The 19,010-nt window shown below is 48.1% G+C and overlaps 1 protein-coding gene and 1 pseudogene across 1 annotated transcript in view; one reads left to right on the top strand and one right to left on the bottom strand.

Moving 5' to 3' along the window:
• Positions 1-210: 210 nt before the first annotated feature.
• LOC126941875 (uncharacterized) lies at positions 211-6,989 on the bottom strand (annotated as a pseudogene).
• Positions 5,998-19,010, top strand: part of ZNF606 (zinc finger protein 606) — a 26,420-nt gene continuing 13,407 nt past the window's right edge. The window contains exons 1-4 of the mRNA XM_050768579.1: positions 5,998-6,424; positions 7,761-7,829; positions 8,374-8,430; positions 9,224-9,312. Coding sequence (XP_050624536.1) covers positions 7,799-7,829; positions 8,374-8,430; positions 9,224-9,312 — 177 coding nt within the window. The 5' untranslated portion in view covers positions 5,998-6,424; positions 7,761-7,798. The remainder of the gene's footprint in view (positions 6,425-7,760; positions 7,830-8,373; positions 8,431-9,223; positions 9,313-19,010) is intronic.

Here is a 19,010-nt window from a genome sequence, read left to right as displayed (position 1 = left end):
GTGCTGGGATTACAGGCGTGAGCCACTGCACCCAGCGTGGCTAATTATTTTTATTGCTAAGTAGTAATCCATTAAACTGACGTATCAAAATTTCTTTATCCATTCTCTTGGTAACAAGACATTTGGATTATCTCCTGGTTTGGACTGTCATAAATAATGCCACTGTGAGCACTCTTGTACATATCTTTTTAGCAGACAGATATTTTCGTTTCTTTTGAACAAACAAGAGTAGAATCTCTAGATCATAGTACGGGTTTATGTATAATTTTATAAGAAATTGTCAAACTTTTTCCCAAAGTGACTGTACCACATTATACTCCCATCAGCAGGGTATGAGAATTCCAGTTGGCACCATGTCGTCCCATTTGATGCTGTCAGTATTTTTATTTTTGGTCATTCTAGTGGATGTATAGTGGCAACATCCTTTATTTTAGGATAAGAATCAGCAATAATAAAAAAAGAATCTATGTAGCGATTACCTTGCCCTTTGTTTATACAGAACAGTTCCAGCTCCTTTACTGGACTAAGATCTAAAACCCCAACTCTGATTACATTTACCTCACCCCTTCCTATCTCAGGAGTTGTCTTAGTCCATTTGTGCTGCTATAACAGAATACCTGAGACTGCGTAATTTACAAAGAAATGTACTGCCTTCCGGTCTGGAGGCTGGGAAGTCCAACATCAAGGTGCTGACATATTTGGCGATGATGATTTCAAGATGGTGCCTTGGACACTGCATCCTCACAGGACAGAAGGTAAAGGACAGGGACTGCATTCTCACATGACAGAAGTTAAAGGGCACGGTGGTGGAGGGGTAGGGGTGGGGGGAGAGAAAGAAAGAGAAAGAGAGAGAGAAAGAGAAAGAGAGAAAGAGCATGCAAGTACATGCAGAATCTCTTCATGAGCCTTTTACAATGGCATTGTTGATGAAGAGTCAAACTCTGTAAAATATTTGAAGAGATTTACTCTGAGCCAAATATGGTGACCAATGGCCCCTGACACAGCTCTCAGGAGATCCTGAGGACATGCCCAGGGTGGTTAGGGTACAGCTTGGTTTTATACATTTTAGGGAGACATGAGACATCAATCAATACATATAAGATGTACAATGGTACAGAGAGTTTCCAGGTTATAGGCAGATTTAAGATTTCTGATTGGCAATTGATTTAAAGAGTTATTGTCAATAGAAAGGAATGTCTGGGGTTGTGGAGCTCAAGGTTTTATCATGCAGATGAAACTTCCAGAGATAACAGACTGTAAATGTTTCTTATCAGACTTAAAGTCTGTTCCATCACTAATTCCAGAAGGGAGGAGGGTATAATGAAGCAAGTCCAGCTTCTGCTTCCCATCATGGCCCAAACTCATTTTTCAGGTTACCTTTGGAATGCCCTTGGCCGAGGTCTATTCATATAGTTGGGGGGGGGCTTATAATTTTATTTTTTGGTTTACAACATTAATCCATTCATGACAGCAGAGCCTCATGACCGACATAAATCCCATTAGACCCTGCCTCCCAACACGACTGCACTGGGGATTAAGTTTCAACATGAATTTTGGAGGGGATAAAAACATTCAAAACATAGCAGGGGTGTTTTTCTTCATCAGTTTCCTGACACCTTTAGGTCAAAGGTATCTCTCTCATTTGAGTGCTCTCTCAAAAGTGAACAGAGCTACCTTATCTCTCTTTAGAATATGAATTCTAGTCTTATATGAACATTGAGGTTTGTGTAGCAGGTATTAGGTGATTGCCTATCATAAAACTTAGCTTCTATACGAGATAATCAGTTATGACTTTACATATTGATATGAAGAAAATAAAAAGAGGGTAATGTGACTGAGAATTAGGGAGGATGAGTCACAGCTGGCTGTTATCAGGATGTGACATCTGTGCTGAAATCTGAATGAAGAAAAGAAAACCCTGTGGCTGTACAAGGAAGAAGATTCCAGAAGAGGAAACAATACGTATAAAGGCCCTGAAGCAGGAATGGGCTTACCCTGTTTGAGGAATGGCTGGAGTCCGCAGGAGTGACAGGAGATGAGCTTGAGGGACTGAGGTGGGGTGTGGGATAGGACAGAGGCCAGTCCTGCTGAGTTTTCTAAGCTGCGAGTTAGAGTTTGGATTTTACTCTAACTACTTGGGAAGTCAGTGCAGAATGTGAGGCAAGGACCTGATGTGACATCCTAAAAGTGCACTTGGCTGCCTGCTGGAGGATGAGCTGTAGGGGGCTGGAGTGGAAGCGGAGAGATACTTCTCTTACTTCTGTCACTCTTCCTTCTCCAGCGTCTCTTTCTCTGCTTGAGCCTGAGATGGAAATTGTGGCTATATCATCCATAGATTGCTTTCCTCTCAGTGCCCACTCTGCCTAGGTTCACCTTCCTGCCAGCTGGGGCCTGTCCCAATACCTTGCCCCTTCCATCTTATCTCTCTCTTAGTCCTCTCCCTTGAATTCAGCCTGTTCTACTTGAACTTTTCCTCTTCCTCTGAAAGGGCTACTCCCCTTTGCTCACCCACAGTGAGTGCCAACACCACCCAACAACAAAAGCTCAACCCACAGGCCTGCTTTTTAAAATGATCCTCCATTACCAGTGGAAATATCTTCAAGATCTCTCTTGCCCACTGCTCACTCAAGTTCAGCTTCCTAAATGGCCATGCTGCCTTTGGTATCACCACCTACAGTCCCTCAGTCCCTTCTTTTTGAGACAGAGGATCGCTCTGTTGCCCAGGCTGGCGTGCTGGAGTGCAATGGCTTGATCTTGGCTCACTGCCACCTCCACCTCCTGGGTTCAAGCGATTCTCCCAACTCAGCCTCCCGAGTAGCTGGGATTACAGGCATCCACCATCATGGTTGGCTAATTTTTGTATTTTTGTAGAGATGAGGTTTCACCATGTTGGCCAGGCTGGTCTTGAACTCCTGACCTCAGGTGATCTGCCGGCCTTGGCCTTCCAAAGTGCTGGGATTACAGGCATGAGCCACTGCGCCTGGCCCAGTCCCTTCTATATATTAGCTGCCTGATTTGTTAAAATTCACATGTAACCTCACTACTTCCTTGCCTAAAATCTTTCAATGGGTCTCTGTAACTTCATTATAAAAGCTGTATCTCTTGTCACTCATATTTCTCCTCCCACTTTTGTTGCTCTCTGACACTCTCCATTCCAGCAACTTTAAGCCAGTTACTTATCTCCTAACATGCTCCTAAGCCTTTGCACACACTCTTTCCTTTGTCTAGACAACCTCTTCCATTTGTTCCATATCGAGTGTAAATGTCCTGCATCAGTCAACACCTGATCTGGGGCCACCTCTCCCCTTTCTAATAGAGCTGATCCTTTGCTTCTCTGAAACCCATGCACACACACAAACACACACCCCACTCCTGAGCCACTTTTACCACATTTCTTCCCTGTCATCCTCTGAAGGTGTGGATCCTCACAGGCCACAAACAAGTCTCGTCTTGAACACCTCCACACCTATCACAGGGTAGGTGCTCAATGAACGTGCAAGGAAAAAACAAATGCTGGGTGTGGTGGCTCACTCCTGTAACTTCAGCACTTTGGGAGGCTGAGGTGGGAAGATCACTTGAGCCTAGGAGTTTGAGAGCAGCCTGGGCAATGTGGCAAAACCCTGTCTCTACAAAAAATACAAAAGTTAGCTGGGCGTGGTGGCAGGCATCTATAGTCCCTGCTACTCTGGGGGCTGAGGTGGGAGGGTCATTTCAGCCTGGGAGGTCATGGCTGTAGTGAGCCAAGATGGCCCCACTGCACTCTAGCTTGAACAACATCCTGTCTCAATAAATAGGCTGGGTACAGTGGCTCACACCACAATCCCAGCACTTTGAGTGACCGAGGCGGTGGACCACCTGAGGTCAGGAGTATGAGACCAGCCTGGCCAACATGGTGAAACCCCATCTCTACTAAAAATACAAAAAATTTGCTGGGCGTGGTGGCAGACGCCTGTAATCCCAGCTACTTGGGAGGCTGAGGCAGGAGAATCGCTTGAACCTGGGAGGCAGAGGTTGCAGTGAGCCGAGATCACGCCATTGCACTCCAGCCTGGGCAACAAAAGCAAAACTCTGACCAAAAAAAAAACCAAACCAAAATAAGAAGTAAAAATGTGCAAGCAGCAAGCAGTGGGTGCATGAAAAGTGGGTCTCTCACTGAGGTGCTGAGTGAGGGAAGACAACCAGCCCAGATCAGACCCTAGGAGCAGTGGGAATGAGGGTGGACAAAATACACGAGGAGAGTGAGGAGCACAGGGACTGGGTATGGGGAAGGGAGTGAGCAAGGAAGCTCTGGGCTAGAGTCATCCTTTTTTTTTTTTTTTTTTGAGACGAAGTCTCGCTCTGTCGCCCAGGCTGGAGTGCAGTGGCCGGATCTCAGCTCACTGCAAGCTCCGCCTCCCGGGTTTATGCCATTCTCCTACCTCAGCCTCCCAAGTAGTTGGGACTACAGGCGCTCGCCACCTCGCCCGGCTAATTTTTTTTGTATTTTTTAGTAGAGACGGGGTTTCACCGTGTTAGCCAGAATGGTCTCCATCTCCTGACCTTGTGCCCGCCCGTCTCGGCCTCCCAAAGTGCTGGGATTACAGGCTTGAGCCACCGCGCCCGACCTAGAGTCATCCTTAACAGAGGTGAGGAGGCGGCTCTGTGAGGATCCCAAAGGGGCGTCAATGGGCTTTGCCAAGGGGATCCTCCAGGATCAGGCTGGGGGTCAGCACCTCAGGCTCCTTCATTTTTAGCCTCCCTGTTTGTGTTTTTTAATGGCAGCCGCCAAGGCAGTGTCCTTAACTGTGCTCCCTGCTCTATTTCCCAGCGCCTCTCCATATATATGTGTGTGTGTATGTATACTTTTTTTTTTTTTTTTTTTTTTTTTTGAGATGTAATGTTGCTCTTGCTGCCCAGGCTGGAGTGCAATGGCACAATATCGGCTCACTGCAGCCTCCAACTCCCGGGTTCAAGCGATTCTCCTGCCTCAGCCTCCCGAGTAGCTGGGTATAGGTGCCTGCCACCACGCCCGGCTAATTTTTGGTATTCTTAGTAGAGACGAGGTTTCATCATGTTGGCCAGGCTGGTCTCGAACTCCTGACCTCAGGCGATCCACCTGCCTTGGCCTCCCAACGTGTTGGGATTACAAGCGTGAGCCATCGCGCCCGGCCTATTTTTTTTCCTTAAGGCCAGGTCTTGCTCTGTTGCCCAGGCTGAAGTGCAGTGGTGCGATCCTAGCTCACTGCAACCTTGACCTCCCGAGCTCAAGCAATCCTTCCACCGCAGCCTTCTGTAGTAGACTACAGGCGCGCGCCATCACACCGGGCTAATTTTTGTGGGTTTTTTTTGGTAGAGATGGGGTCTCACTATGTTGCCCAGGGTGGTGTCAAACTCCTGAACTCAATCGATCCTCCCGCCACAGCTTCCCAAAATGCTGAGATTACAGGAATGAGCCACCGCGCCCGAACTGCTCCATACATATTGATACAGGAAAACTCACAGGATGCGTCGCTGGTAATCCATGCTCCCATAAAGCCTGGCCTCTGGAAAGAGACCTGGGAACGAGCCCTGACGTTCTCAGCCGTGGGGCTTCACAGAGAGGGGTACCTCGAATTAGGTTCCTTATCTTAAATAAAGAGAATAAGAGCAGCCACTTTCTCACAATCTTGCGAACGCCAAATGGAAGGATCCCTCGAGAGCGCTGAGAACTCGCCGAGCTCCTCCCGGGAAACCCGGGATCACGAGGCGCCATTTTGCGGACGGGCAAACTGAGGCCCGCGGCGCCGCGACTTACCCAGGCCCTTTTGCAGTGGGAGGCGGCGGTGGAAGAGGGTGGTCTCGGGCCGGGACAACGTAGTCCACCCTGCCGCCGGCTTCGACGCAGCTGCCAGAATGGTCCCTACCCCGCCCAAGTAGGGCGGTGCGAGGCGGGGCGGCCCACGCAGCCGTCACGGCGGCACAGCTGCCCGACGCCGGAAGTGCCCGCCTGGAACTCCAGCTCCCAGAAGACCCTGCGGCGCGCCCCGGTCGAAGCCGGGGGAGTAGCCGCCATTGTCCGCGGCTGAGGCGAGGCCTTTGCTCGGGCTGTAGGGCTGCGGTAGCTGCGGGGCTCGGGGGTCGGGAGAGCCGGCGGGGAAAGGCGGTGCCAGGGCGGGTCCTGCGCCTGCCCTTTCCGCGCCGGCTTTGCGCCCTCGTTGCCTTCGGCTCTCCAGCCAGCAGCCTGCCTCCGGCCTCCCGCCTCCGGGCGCTCTTCCTTGTCTGGCCGGACGGGCCTGGGTGAACTCTGCACGTCGGCTCCGCGCGCCTTTGTCCCCGAGGCCGCGCCTGGAGCTCCCAAGCGCACTGCTGGGCCGGACGTCGGCGCGGGACAAAAGCCAAACGCCCCAGGCGAGGCACCCCGAGCCTGCTGCGCCGCTTTCAAGGGGGACCGGCGGCTGCAAGCCAGGTGAGGCCGGGACGAGCTTCTGCAGCGTCGCGGCCGCGTCGGTCTTGCGGAGGAAATTTGGGTCGGTAGCTCTGGAAGCAGGTGATAAGGATGCTTCTGAGGCCATTGATGGGACGAATAACCCCGTTCATTCCCCAGCCGGCATTTCTCTCCCTGCCAGTTCACACAAAGCACTGTGAAGGACGTCAGACCTGGGTTGGAAACAGCTCCGGGTTGCCTTAAACATGCAGTGACTGTGGCGGTCACTGTCAAGTTGCAAATAACGGTGCAAAATACGGTTTGCATTCTGCGTTTTCGCGCTGATTCCGGTGCTCCTGAGGCCCACTGTGTGTTCTAGTGCTTTATACACATACCCAGGAATCCATTCGAGAGGTTGCTGACTTGTACAAAGATCTGGAACCTGAGGAGTTAGGGGTCTAGGCGCCAGGCCCATCCCTAAGTCCTCCACACACACACAAGCTTAGGCTTAGTAAATCTTGGACGTGAATTTCTTTTGGAGGTGGGATTAAATTTGCATAACGTTCACCACTTTAACCACTTTAAAGTGTGTAATTCACTGGTTTTATTGTATATTAATAAAATTGTGCAACCGGCCGGGCGCGGTGGCTCAAGCCTGTAATCCCAGCACTTTGGGAGGCCGAGACGGGTGGATCACGAGGTCAGGAGATCGAGAGCATCCTGGCTAACACGGTGAAACCCCGTCTCTACTAAAAAATACAAAAAAAAAAACTAGCCGGGCGAGATGGCGGGCGCCTGTAGTCCCAGCTACTCGGGAGGATGAGGCAGGAGAATGGCGTAAACCCCGGAGGCGGAGCTTGCAGTGAGCTGAGATCCGGCCACTGCACTCCAGCCCGGGCGACACAGGGAGACTCCGTCTCAAAAAAAAAAAAAAAAAAAAAATTGTGCAACCATCCCCATTATCTAATTTTAGAACATTTCATCACCCCACAAAGAAACCCTTGTTCCCATTAAGCAGTCACTCCCCATTTCATTTTTCCCCCAGCTCTAGGCAACCACTAATATATGAGGATTGCAAGTTGATTTTACAATAATTGTTGTCAATCCAAAAGTTCCATTTGTGTTGTGACTGGCTGTCTCTTGGGAATGGCTGACAAATTTGTACCCTCTCTATCAGGATCATGCTTTTTTCCAGCTTATGCAAATTACCCTTCATTTCTCTCCAGGAATTGTTACTTTTTTGACATGTAAATTCTCTTTTCTGATGATGCTCCTTGCAAGTTTTTTTGTCGCTTCTGTGGATGGATTCCCTTCTTTGTTCCCACTTGGTTTTCTATGAGAAAGGACTAGTTTTGTCTTCTTTCACTTTTGTCACTAGGTTGAAATTTGCAGTGTTCCTGAGCAGGTGTCCTCAGGATGGCAGCCATCAACCCATGGGCCTCCTGGGGTGAGTCCAAATTGTGTTTCTTCTGGGCCTCCCCTAACATTAGCTGCTGCGGTCATGGGTCAGAGCTGGGACGGGCTGAGGACTTTTGAGGATGGAAGGGGGTCTATCTTGGTACAAAATTAGAACTGATTGGTGGTAAAGGAGGAAAATTGTTGGCATAAAAGACACTAACTTTTATGTGCTTTATAGTCATCTCCTGAGAGGCGTCATTAGTTTTAAGAGATTTTCTGGTGGTTTATGGGGTTTCCTAAACAACAGTAATACATATAAGAAAATATTGTCTCTACTGCTCCCATATATATTTTTACCTTTGTTGTTTTTACTTATATAGCATTGGTCGGTAACTTTAAAACAGTGTTAAGCAATAGCGACTCACCTGTGCATTGCCTGTGTGAATCCAGCTTATGTTGGATTTTTTTACACGCCTTTGGGCTCTGTTTATGGAATTTTGTAGCGCCCATTAGCAAGTCAGTCTCCTCTTGTATTTTGTCGCCTCGAATCACTAGGTTTGGTGTCACAGTCCTAACCTGATCCTTCTGTGCAGGTGCCCTTACGGACCAGTCTTGGGGGATGACGGCTGTTGACCCATGGGCCTCCTGGGGTGAGTCAAGAGCCCGGTCAGCTGTGGGCTGCCATATTGTGGCCTCTCGCTGTAGTGCTCTGCCACAGCTGGAGATTAGAATGGGGACCAGGTGGGCTGGGCACGGCGGCTCACGCCTGTAATCCCAGCACTTTGGGAGGCCAAGGCGGGCAGACCACAAGGTCAGGAGATCGAGACCATCCTGGCTAACACGCTGAAACCCCGTCTCTACTAAATATACAAAAAGTTAGCTGGGCAAGGTGGCGGGCGCCTGTAGTCCCAGCTACTCGGGAGGCTGAGACAGGAGAATGGCGTGAACCTGGGAGGCAGAGCTTGCAGTGAGCCAAGATCACGCCACTGCAGTCCAGCCTGGGTGACAGAGCCAGACTCCATCTTAAAAAAAAAAAGAATGGGGAACAGGTGGGGCTTTAGGGCAGGTGGTCCAGATCTGTCTATGTGCAGAGTTGGAGCAAGGAGGGATCAGAAAACTAGTGAGCAATAAGGTGATGGTGACATCTCAAGATGCATGAGAATTCATGTGTGGCCATTTAGGATTCAGGCCCAGGAAGGTTGTGACCAGACACTGCTTCTCAGAGATGGTACCTAATAGCACAGTGGGGGCAATGAGAGATTCATGTGTTCAAGTACTTTCCTAACCTTCTCTGAACCCTAATTCCTTCATCTATAGAATGAGGAAGTAGGTCTCTTCCCTCATTCAAGGGGGAGGGGCAGGGGCTGGTCCTCAGCCCCGCAGAAGGACAGGTGAGCTCCTGGCAGCGAGAGCTGCCTCCATGACTTTTTTCTCGTTTCTTAGCTCTGTGTCCTCAGGATCCTGCCTGGCACGTGGAGGGGAACCTCGAGGAGGGGAGGAGGGCCACTGGGCTCCCAGCAGCCCAGGTTCAGGTGAGATGGGGCTGTTCTGTTCCCAAAGGATGATGTCCAGGTTATCCTTGGTCATCCCAGTTGATGTGGCTCACCAGTTTACAACAGTTGGAGTTTGGGTAGGAAAGGAAGCAACTGGAAGTTAATGCTTCCTGAGAGGAGGCAGGCAAAATCAGGCTGATTTTAGTGCCTCGGAGCCTTGCTCGGAGGCTGGCCTTGCGGACCAGCCTGTCCGCAGTGCTGAGCTCCGACTAGCCTGGCCTTGCGGACCTGCCTGTCCACAGGGCTGAGCTCCGACTAGCCTGGCCTTGCGGACCCGCCTGTCCACAGTGCTGAGCTCCTACTAGCCTGGCTGCTTGTGGGGCATGAGGGGCAGCCCTTTTGGCTGGCAGCCCCACTTCTCTCTTGCCACCTTCACTTATGTCTTTAGCACCTGATTTGGGCTTATGCTGTGCAGTGCCTGCTGTGAGGGGAACAAGGACAGGTGTGAGCCTCCACCCTGAGGAGCTCCCAGACCCTTTTCCAGGGTTATTCACTCAGCTGAGGACATCTCACGGCCTACCTGGAGCCACACATGCAGTGTGGGATGTGAGAAACCTGAGACGGGTAGGATAGGCCCGGAGGAGCTCAGTCACCTGATGAGTTGGGAGATGGGACAGAGTCTGTGTGAGGTCAGCTTTTGCTGTGAGGGGAAGGCTGCTTGGGAGACCTGGGCCAAGAGGTGAAAAGAATGCATCAGCCAGTTGGGCACAGCCTGGTGAGTGGGAGTCTGGCCTCCTGCAGCACTACAGGGGTGGGGGGTGGCAGGCACACTACGTGACCAGTGTTTGAGTGAGACTGACTCCAGTTAGATTTTAGGCTAGAGAGGCCAGAATGAACCCAGCCAGGCCCTGAATGCCTGCTGCAGAGCCTCAGAAGTCTTGGGATCAGGGGGCACCAGGGTTCGAAATGTGGTGATGGTTGTGGAAGAGGAGGGCTGTGGGAAGCAGGCTGGTGTTTCAGGCTTCAGTCTGACCAGGACCTTGGAACTAGGGAGGAGAGGTATGAGGAAATCAAAGCAGGGGCCTTTGTGATTATGGGGACAGGGTGGCTCCTGAGAGAAATAGGACAACGGAGTCACTTAGGAAAGGTGTCATCTCTTTGCGCTCCTCCTGCCCAGCCTCCTCACCACATGCAACCACTTAAAAAAATTTTTATAATAGCTTTATTGAGATGGTACTGACATACTGTAAAGTTTATCCTTTTAAAGTTTATAATTCTGTGGTTTTTAGTATAGTCACAGAATTGTGCAACAATCACCAGTATCTAATTCTAGAACATTTTCATCACCCCAAAAATAAATCCTGTACCCATTAGTAGTCACTCCCTGTCCCCCTCCTCCCTCCCAACCACTAGTGTACTTTCTGTTTCTATGAATTTGCCTAGTCTGGACTTTCCTAAAAATGGAATCATAATATGGCACAGTCTTTTTTGTCTGGCTTTTTTCACTTAGCATAGTGTTTGCGTTTTCAAGAGTTACCCATGTTGTAGCATTGCGTCAATATTTCTTTTAATGACTGAGGCAGCCATTTTTAACTTTCTGTTTTCAGTTTTTCAGAGTTGTCTCTGTATTTCTAAATGGGAGATTTTTAAAAATTGGTTTTTTCTAATTCATCAAAGTTACATTTACCCTGTTAACTCCCTGCTATGAAAGATGAAGAAAAACAGTTTCATTACTTTTTTTTAGGTCTTTTATTTTTAAGTTAAAATAATGAATCAAGCAGATGTGACATACTTGGATATAAAACAATTTAAAAATCATGTCTCTACTTTGTGCCTCCCCCTGAAATTAAAAAATATTAATGAAACCGCCCACAGTTTCAAATCTGGTGGGTGAAATACATCATAAGTATGCTGTCCCCACTTGGCAGCGTTGCTATCCCTGGTCCGGATGAGATGGGAAGCAGACGGCCTGAACCATATGATGCAAGGTGATTGTTGCCTGGTATCAGAACTTGGGCAGCTATGAGGTTTGCTGCTGTTACAATGTACAGTCATTATTAAATCCTAAAACAGAATCATCAGTAGTGAAGCTAGGCTAGCCTGAAAGATGGCCCGTGAATCAGATTCTGAGGAGTAGAAGTTAGCTATAATAAAACACTGCAAAGAAGCCCTGTTAACCACCATACTACACTCTGCTGTTAATTTATGCTAGGCTTTCTGAGAATTATCCAAGTTAATGCCGAGAAAATAAAACAGAATTAAAAATAACAACATCCTCCAATGTCTGAAGAGTTGTGATTTCTGATAACATGCTCCTGGCTGGCCCCCCTCCCCACACTTTGGATTTTTTCCTGTGGGAAACTTGGATTTGACTGCTGTGTGTTTTTAACTAAGTGAGATCTTCAGGAATGCAAAAGAACCCGGTGTCCTTTGTTGTTCCCTCCAAGTTTAAATATTTATTGAAATAAAGCATTTATCTGGTGAAAACATCAAATGCTGTCATCCCTCATTATCTGAATAGTCCATTCATGGAAGTACGTTGAATAGTGAGGTTTTAACTACAGAAGCCCAGATCCCCTTATTTCTAGAAATAGGGGGAAATAATAATTGTAGTGATAATATCTCATTCCATCTAAAAAACCCCAACCAGCCTCTCCAAATATGGAAGCATTCAAACCCCTCTGTAACAATCCACCTAGGATATCTGCGTAACAAACATGATGTACATAAAACACCAATAATAATCTGCGCTCATCCTTGGTCGGACTTGGGGATGTGCCTAGTCTAGTTCTGTTTTCCTTCTCTGCAGTGAAATCTACCATAGAAGCCATCTGAATTGCCCCAGGTTCCTTGAAGGGGGAGCAGTTGGGCAAGATCTGTTAGCAAACATCTGAGACCCAGCTTAGCACCCTTGGTCTTCTCTCCTTCAGACTCTCACAGGGTTTAAATGTGTGGCTGGTTTGTTAGCAGATTCCATAAAGTGTTTTAGAATGCCTAGATAAGTGCTTATACGTGTGTACAAAGTGAAGAATGTTTATGAGAATTTGGGTGAAACACGTTTGCAAGTCATCCTAGGATATAATTGAAAAATGCAGATGTAGCTCATGAGGGTGACCTGTGGACCAGAAGGGTTTGCTCCTCCCTCTAGCAGGACTCTTCTCTCTTTAGCACCCTTGTGGTAACCTCAGCATCAGGCAACAGTGAAACCTGCATTTCCTCTCCTATCCTTGAAGGGTCCCTCTCATCTCCACAGCCTGTGACACTAGGTTCCTGTCTTCCACCATCTCTTCCTTCTGGCCTTTCGGTTTTGCATTTTCCTTTGCAATTCTAGGCCAAAGGTGTTTACTGTGTCCCCTTACCATTCATTTACTTATTTTTATTTTTGAGGCAGAGTCTCATTGTGTTGTACATAATGGATTGCAGTGGCACGATCTCAGCTTGATGCAGCCTCCCCTCCTGGGTTCAAGGGATTCTCATGCCTCAACCTCCTGAGTAGCTGAGATTACAGGCATGCACCACCACACCCGGCTAATTTTTGTATTTTTAGTCGAGACAGAGTTTCACCATGTTGGTCAGTCTGGCCTCAAACTTCTGACCTCAGGTGATTTGCCTGCCTTGCCCTCTCAAAACGCTGGGATTACAGGCATGAGCCATTGTGCGCGGTCCCATTACCATCCTTGAGGTGAGGCCTCCATGATTTGTGGGCCAGGACATGATTACATATTCAGCTGGGGGCAGCTCTTTTTTTCTTCCTGCTTTTTAGCCCATGGGCCTTACAGTTTGAAAATGTCCCCTTTTTCATTTCTGAATTTTTTAAAAATTTATTTTAATTTTAATTTTAACAAATTTCATAATTACAGAAGAGTATAAAAAGGAAGCAAATGGCATCACCATCAGTGAACAATTATTACTGTTTTGTCATATTTGTTACCGTTTTCTTCTTTTACATAGTACTCTGTCTTTCCACCATTTCTCAGGCAACCACTCATGGATTCAGTTTGTACACAGCTAATTCGTTTTCATATGCATACGTAGATGATAAACCATATAGACATAGTCTTTTTCTTTTTTTGAGACAGAGTCTCACTGCGTTGCCCATACTGGAGTGCAGTGGGTGATCTCGGCTCACTGCAATCTCCGCCTCCCGGGTTCAAAGGATTCTTGTGCTTTAGCCTCCCAAGTAGCTAGGATTGCAGGCATGTGCCACCATATCTGGCTAATTTTTGTATTTTTAATAGAGGTGGGGTTTTGTCATCCTGGGCAGGCTGTTCTCGAATTCCTGGCCTCAGTGATCTGCCTGCCTCGGCTTCCCAAAGTGCTGGGATTATAGGTGTGAGCCCCTGCACCTGGTCAAACACTCTATTTTTTTCCCAGTGATTTTTTTCTACATGTAGTTTTCCTATAATTTTCTTTTTTTGACTTTGAGGTCCATCCATGTTGATAGATACGGAGAAGTCAGGCTTATTCCTTTTGTGCTGCCAAGTGTATCCATTAGAGAAGTGCGCCTCTGTTCATAGTTTCTTTTATGGACAGGTTTATAAATTCCTCTTTCCCCCATTGTTTTTGCTGCTGGAGCCAAAGCTGTGTGAACATTCCTGTAGCTTCACTTTGTGCAAGTGTGTATGTAGTTTTTTATCTAGGCATACCCCTAGAAGCAGAATTGTACCTGGTTTTAGGTATTTTTTTTTTTTTTTTGAGATGGAATCTTGCTCTGTGGCCCAGGCTGCAGTGCAGTGGCGCAATCTCAGCTCACTGCAATCTCCGCCTCCCCGGTTCAAGCGATTCTCCTGCCTCAGCCTCCTGAGTAGCTGGGACTACAGGTGCATGCCACCACACCCAGCTAATTTTTATTTTTATTTTTATTTTTATTTATTTTTTTTTTGACGCGGAGTCTTGCTCTGTGCCCCAGGCTGGAGTGCAGTGGCGCGATCTCGGCTCACTGCAAGCTCCGCTCCCCCGGGTTCACGCCATTCTCCTGCCTCAGCCTCCCGAGTAGCTGGGACTACAGGCGCCCGCCACCTTGCCCGGCTAGTTTTTTGTATTTTTTAGTAGAGATGGAGTTTCACCGTGTTAGCCAGGATGGTCTTGATCTCCTGACCTCGTGATCCACCCGTCTCGGCCTCCCAAAGTGCTGGGATTACAGGCTTGAGCCACCACGCCCGGCCTTGTAGCTTGTCTTAACTGGTGGTGTCTTGTCAGTCAGATGTTTGAATGTTGGTATGTCTTTGTCAAATGTGCCTATCTTTGTTTATGGCTAGTGTTTTTGTGTGTCTTATTTTAAGAAGTCTTGTGTTATTTAAAAAGTAATACTTCCCTCTTGTCCTTTTCCTTTATGTTCTCTTTCTGGGCTCTTCTGTTAGGTGGTGGACCTCCTGAACAAATTGCCATGTCTCTGATCTCTTTATATTCCATGTCCTTTTCTTGGCAGAGTTTGGGGGTGTGATGATCATGTTCTCACCACAGCAGAACTGTCTAGGGCCTCCTGAACTAATTGCTGTGTCTTCTGGTCATTTCTTACTCTGTGAAGGCTTTCCTCTTCTCTCAGCCTCTCTTGTAGCATCCTGTCCCACTTTATACTGAAATCACTCTGATCTGAGAATCTGAGAATAGGAATTACAGTTCTCTGAAAGTTGAATGTGGCTGTTGTCTGGATTCTCTGGCCTTGTGGCTACTTAGTTCAGTCTCTTGATCTGCATCAGGGGTTTCTCATGTCCAAGAGTCGTCTGGTCTAGGGCAGGGCTGTGAGGCTGGAAGTCCTGCTCTACTGCAGCTGCGTAGGTCTGATTCCTGATTGGTGCTTTCCGCTCCCCTCTGCCCTCCTGGTGAGGCATGCCCTGGGTTTTGTGGGCCTTCATGGGCCAGGGTCAGCCGATCAGCTCTACTTCCAGTTTCATAGATAAAGAGCTGTGAGGCCACAGACTCCCTTCTCTTCCCCATCTGGTGGGACTGAAGAGGTCTCCACGCATCTGGGCAGCCTGAGAACTTAGCCGCAGTCTGAAGTCTGAGGAGGCTCCTGGGACTTTTGCCTGGGTATAAGTGCATGGCTGCTGGCAGTGCCGCCCACGAGGTGGGGCACTTGCAAAGCTATTCAAGTGCAGGCTTCTGCCTGCTGTTCTCAGCCTGACTCACTCCTGCCTCTCCTAGAGTCCTCTTGCAGGAAGCACCTGCTTCACCATGGTGCCTCCTAGTGTGGGGCTGGATTCGCCTCTAGTCTAGTTGGTCAGCCTCACCTTCATCTGTTCTGCCCCTGGGAGGAATGAGTGGAATTCAAGGTGCTGACGCCCCCATTTTTTTTCACTGGCTGGGTTATTTCTTTAACTTTCTTTAAAAAAAAAAAAAAAAAAAAACTTGGCCGGGCGCGGTGGCTCAAGCCTGTAATCCCAGCACTTTGGGAGGCCGAGATGGGCAGATCACAAGGTCAGGAGATCGAGACCATCCTGGCTAACACGGTGAAACCCCGTCTCTACTAAAAAATACAAAAAACTAGCCGGGCGGGTTGGCGGGCACCTGTAGTCCCAGCTACTCGGGTGGCTGAGGCAGGAGAATGGCGTGAACCCGGGAGGCGGAGCTTGCAGTGAGCAGAGATCCAGCCACTGCACTCCAGCCTGGGTGACAGAGCGAGACTCCGTCTCAAAAAACAAAACAAAACAAAACAAAAAAAACTTGTTAGGAGATTTTTGAACCCCAAAGTAGAAGATGAACCCTGTATTAGTTTGGTTTTATGTTGCTATTGTAATAGACTACCACAGACTTTATGGCTTAGAACAACATGAATTTATTCTACTGTTCTGCAGCTCGGAAGTCTAAAATGGGTCTGCAGGGCTGTGTTTCTTCTGGAGGCTCAAGGGAGACTGCTTCCTGGCTCATGTCCTGTCCTCTTTCATGAGCCATTTCCTGGCTCATGCCCTGTCCTCCGTCTGCAAAGTCCATCACTCCGACCTCTGCTTGTGTCATATCTTCTGTGACTCAGACTCCTGCCTCCCTCTCTCACTGATAAGGACTTTGGTGATTACATTGGGCCACCTGGGTAATCCAGGATAATCCCACTAAAGATTCTTAATTAGGCCGGGCGCGGTGGCTCAAGCCTGTAATCCCAGCACTTTGGGAGGCCGAGACGGGCGGATCACGAGGTCAGGAGATCGAAACCATCCTGGCTAACACGGTGAAACCCCGTCTCTATTAAGAAATACAAAAAACTAGCCGGGCGAGGTGGCGGGCGCCTGTAGTCCCAGCTACTCGGGAGGCTGAGGCCGGAGAATGGCGTGAACCCGGGGGAGCGGAGCTTGCAGTGAGCTGAGATCCGGCCACTGCACTCCAGCCTGGGCGACAGAGCGAGACTCCGTCTCAAAAAAAAAAAAAAAAAAAAAAAAAAAAAAAAGATTCTTAATTATATCTATAAAGTTCCTTTTATCATTAAGATAACAGTCACAGGTTCTAGGATTAGGACATGGGCATCTTTTGGGGGCTGTCATTCAGCCTGCTGCAAGCACCCATGTTGACCAGCTTCAGCAGCTGTCAGCTTTCTGCTTTCTGCATTTATTTTCATCTATTCCAACACAACCTTTTTTAAACTGGAGGATTTGAAAGCAAATCTCAGAATTGTATCGTTTCACCTGTGAGTGTTTCTGTGTATGTATCTAAGAGATATGTACCCTTAAGGAAGAAATCATAATACGTTTATCATACTCAGCAAAATTACCCATAATTCCTCAATGTTACCCGATATCCAGTTCATACTGTTTTCTCTACATGTCCCTAAGATAGCTTTTTACAGTTGTTGGTTTGTTCAAATCAGGATCCAAACAAGGCTCACACACTGCACGTGCTTCCTATGCGGAAGAAGCTAGGTCACTGGTCTCGTTGATTTGCCTGATTTTTGCCTTCATGATGTCATTGAATACGTTCCTCCATCGCCTCGTCTCCTGTGAGCAGTAGTTGGACTAGAGGCCTGAGTAGACTCATCTGGTATTTTTAGAAAGAATACTTCGTAGGTGGTGCTGGGTTCTTCGTACTGCTTGCATCCGTAAGCACATGGTGTCTGGTTGTCCCATTTTCAGGTATGGTGGGTTAGTGGGTGCAGGTACTGTCAGGCTGACCCCTCCATTATAAAGCCCCCTGTCTACCTTTCACCTGCGGCTGAGCAGTCATTGATGGTCATGCCACTGTCCACTGTTTTATTCGGGACTGCAGAACCGCTCTCACAATTTCATTCCTCTTGTGTTTATTAGACCTAATTCCTGTATTTTTAAACATATAATGATTCCACTGGGGTCTTGGGAGGGGTGGGAAGTGAATTTGTGGCTTGGTCTACCAGCTGGACAGCGTTAGGGTGTGGGTTTGCACCTTGTCAGTGTAGGTGAACATCAAAGCCATCTAAGAAGGTGCTACCCCAGGGAGGTTACGATGTGTGAGAGAAGCACCGGGTCAGAGGCACCCTGGGTCATCAGCACAGCTGCCTAGCTGCCTCCCCAGGTGCTGTTGCTCTGTGAAAGTGCATCTGGCGTAGGTGTGGTGCACTTCTCTGTCCATGTTACATTTACTTTTTGTTTTTTGTTTTTTTATTTTTTGAGACAGAGTTTCACTCTGTCGCCCAGGCTGGAGTGCAGTTATGCGATCTTGGCTCACTGCAGCTTTGCCTCCCGGGTTCAAGGGATTCTCGTTCCTCAGCCTTCTGAGTAGCTGGGATTACAGGAGTGCTCCACCATGTCCAGCTAATTTTTGTACTTTTAGTAGAGATGGGATTTCATCATCTTGGCCAGGCTGGTATTGAACTCCTGACCTCAAATGATCCACCCACCTTGGCCTCCCAAAGTGTTGGGATTACAGGCATGAGCCAGTGCTCCCAACTCCCATGTTACATTTAAATAAAAAAAAAAATTACATTACCATAAAATGTAGAAACAGTAGCCGTCAAGCATACTGAGGTCTGGGCAGTCTGTGAGAGGAAAACCAAGAAGTTGTCATTGACCATGGGGTTTGGGAGGGTATCATAGAGGGAGGTTGTGGCCAGCACTTCTAAATGCTGCATAGGCCAAGAAGGTAAAGGCAGAAATCAAACTTTGGACTTGGCAATCACAAGACATTGGTGAGATCTTGGTGAGAGCCTGGTAAAAATAAGACTCATATAATTATTGCTCCAAAATACTTCAATATAGATCAGCAAAAATGACAAATATTCAGAAAAAATTTCCATTACCAAGGAACAGGAAAACGGATAATAAAGGCAGAGAAGGAACTGCCCTGGGGCAAGGCCGGACGACAAGGAAGGAGAGAAGGTGAGAGTGCACTGTACCTTGCAGGAGGAGGTTGACTGCCAGAAGCAGTGGGACAAGGGTGCGGGAGACATCTCTACAGGGGGTGTGAGGCTGCAGGAGGGGTGATTCTGTGCCTCTGAGGACGTGAGACACAGAAGAAATGGGACAAGGGTGCAGGAGACATCTCTACAGGGGGTGTGAGGCTTCGGGAGGGATGATTCTTTGCCTCCGAGGATGTGGGACACAGAGGTGAGGTTCAGCCATGGAAAAGAGGATGGACAGTCCTTGCCGTGGGGTACAGTAAGGCTGAGCCTGGGGAGTTGTGAGCAGGAGTTGACTTTTCAGGGTGTGGTATTTATTGGAGCAGAAGCAGTTCTTTGTTTTAAGCCCATCATGTGAAGGTAGAGGGGAAGCAATTGAGACAATAAAAGTTGATACACTGAAGATTCAGCAGGGAGGGCTGGCTCAGATCAGGACTTGAGG

Source organism: Macaca thibetana, chromosome 19, assembly GCF_024542745.1.
Source record: "Macaca thibetana thibetana isolate TM-01 chromosome 19, ASM2454274v1, whole genome shotgun sequence".
Taxonomy (NCBI): domain Eukaryota; kingdom Metazoa; phylum Chordata; class Mammalia; order Primates; family Cercopithecidae; genus Macaca; species Macaca thibetana.
Note: the sequence above shows the minus strand (reverse complement) of the source record. Positions and strands in the feature narration are given on the sequence as shown.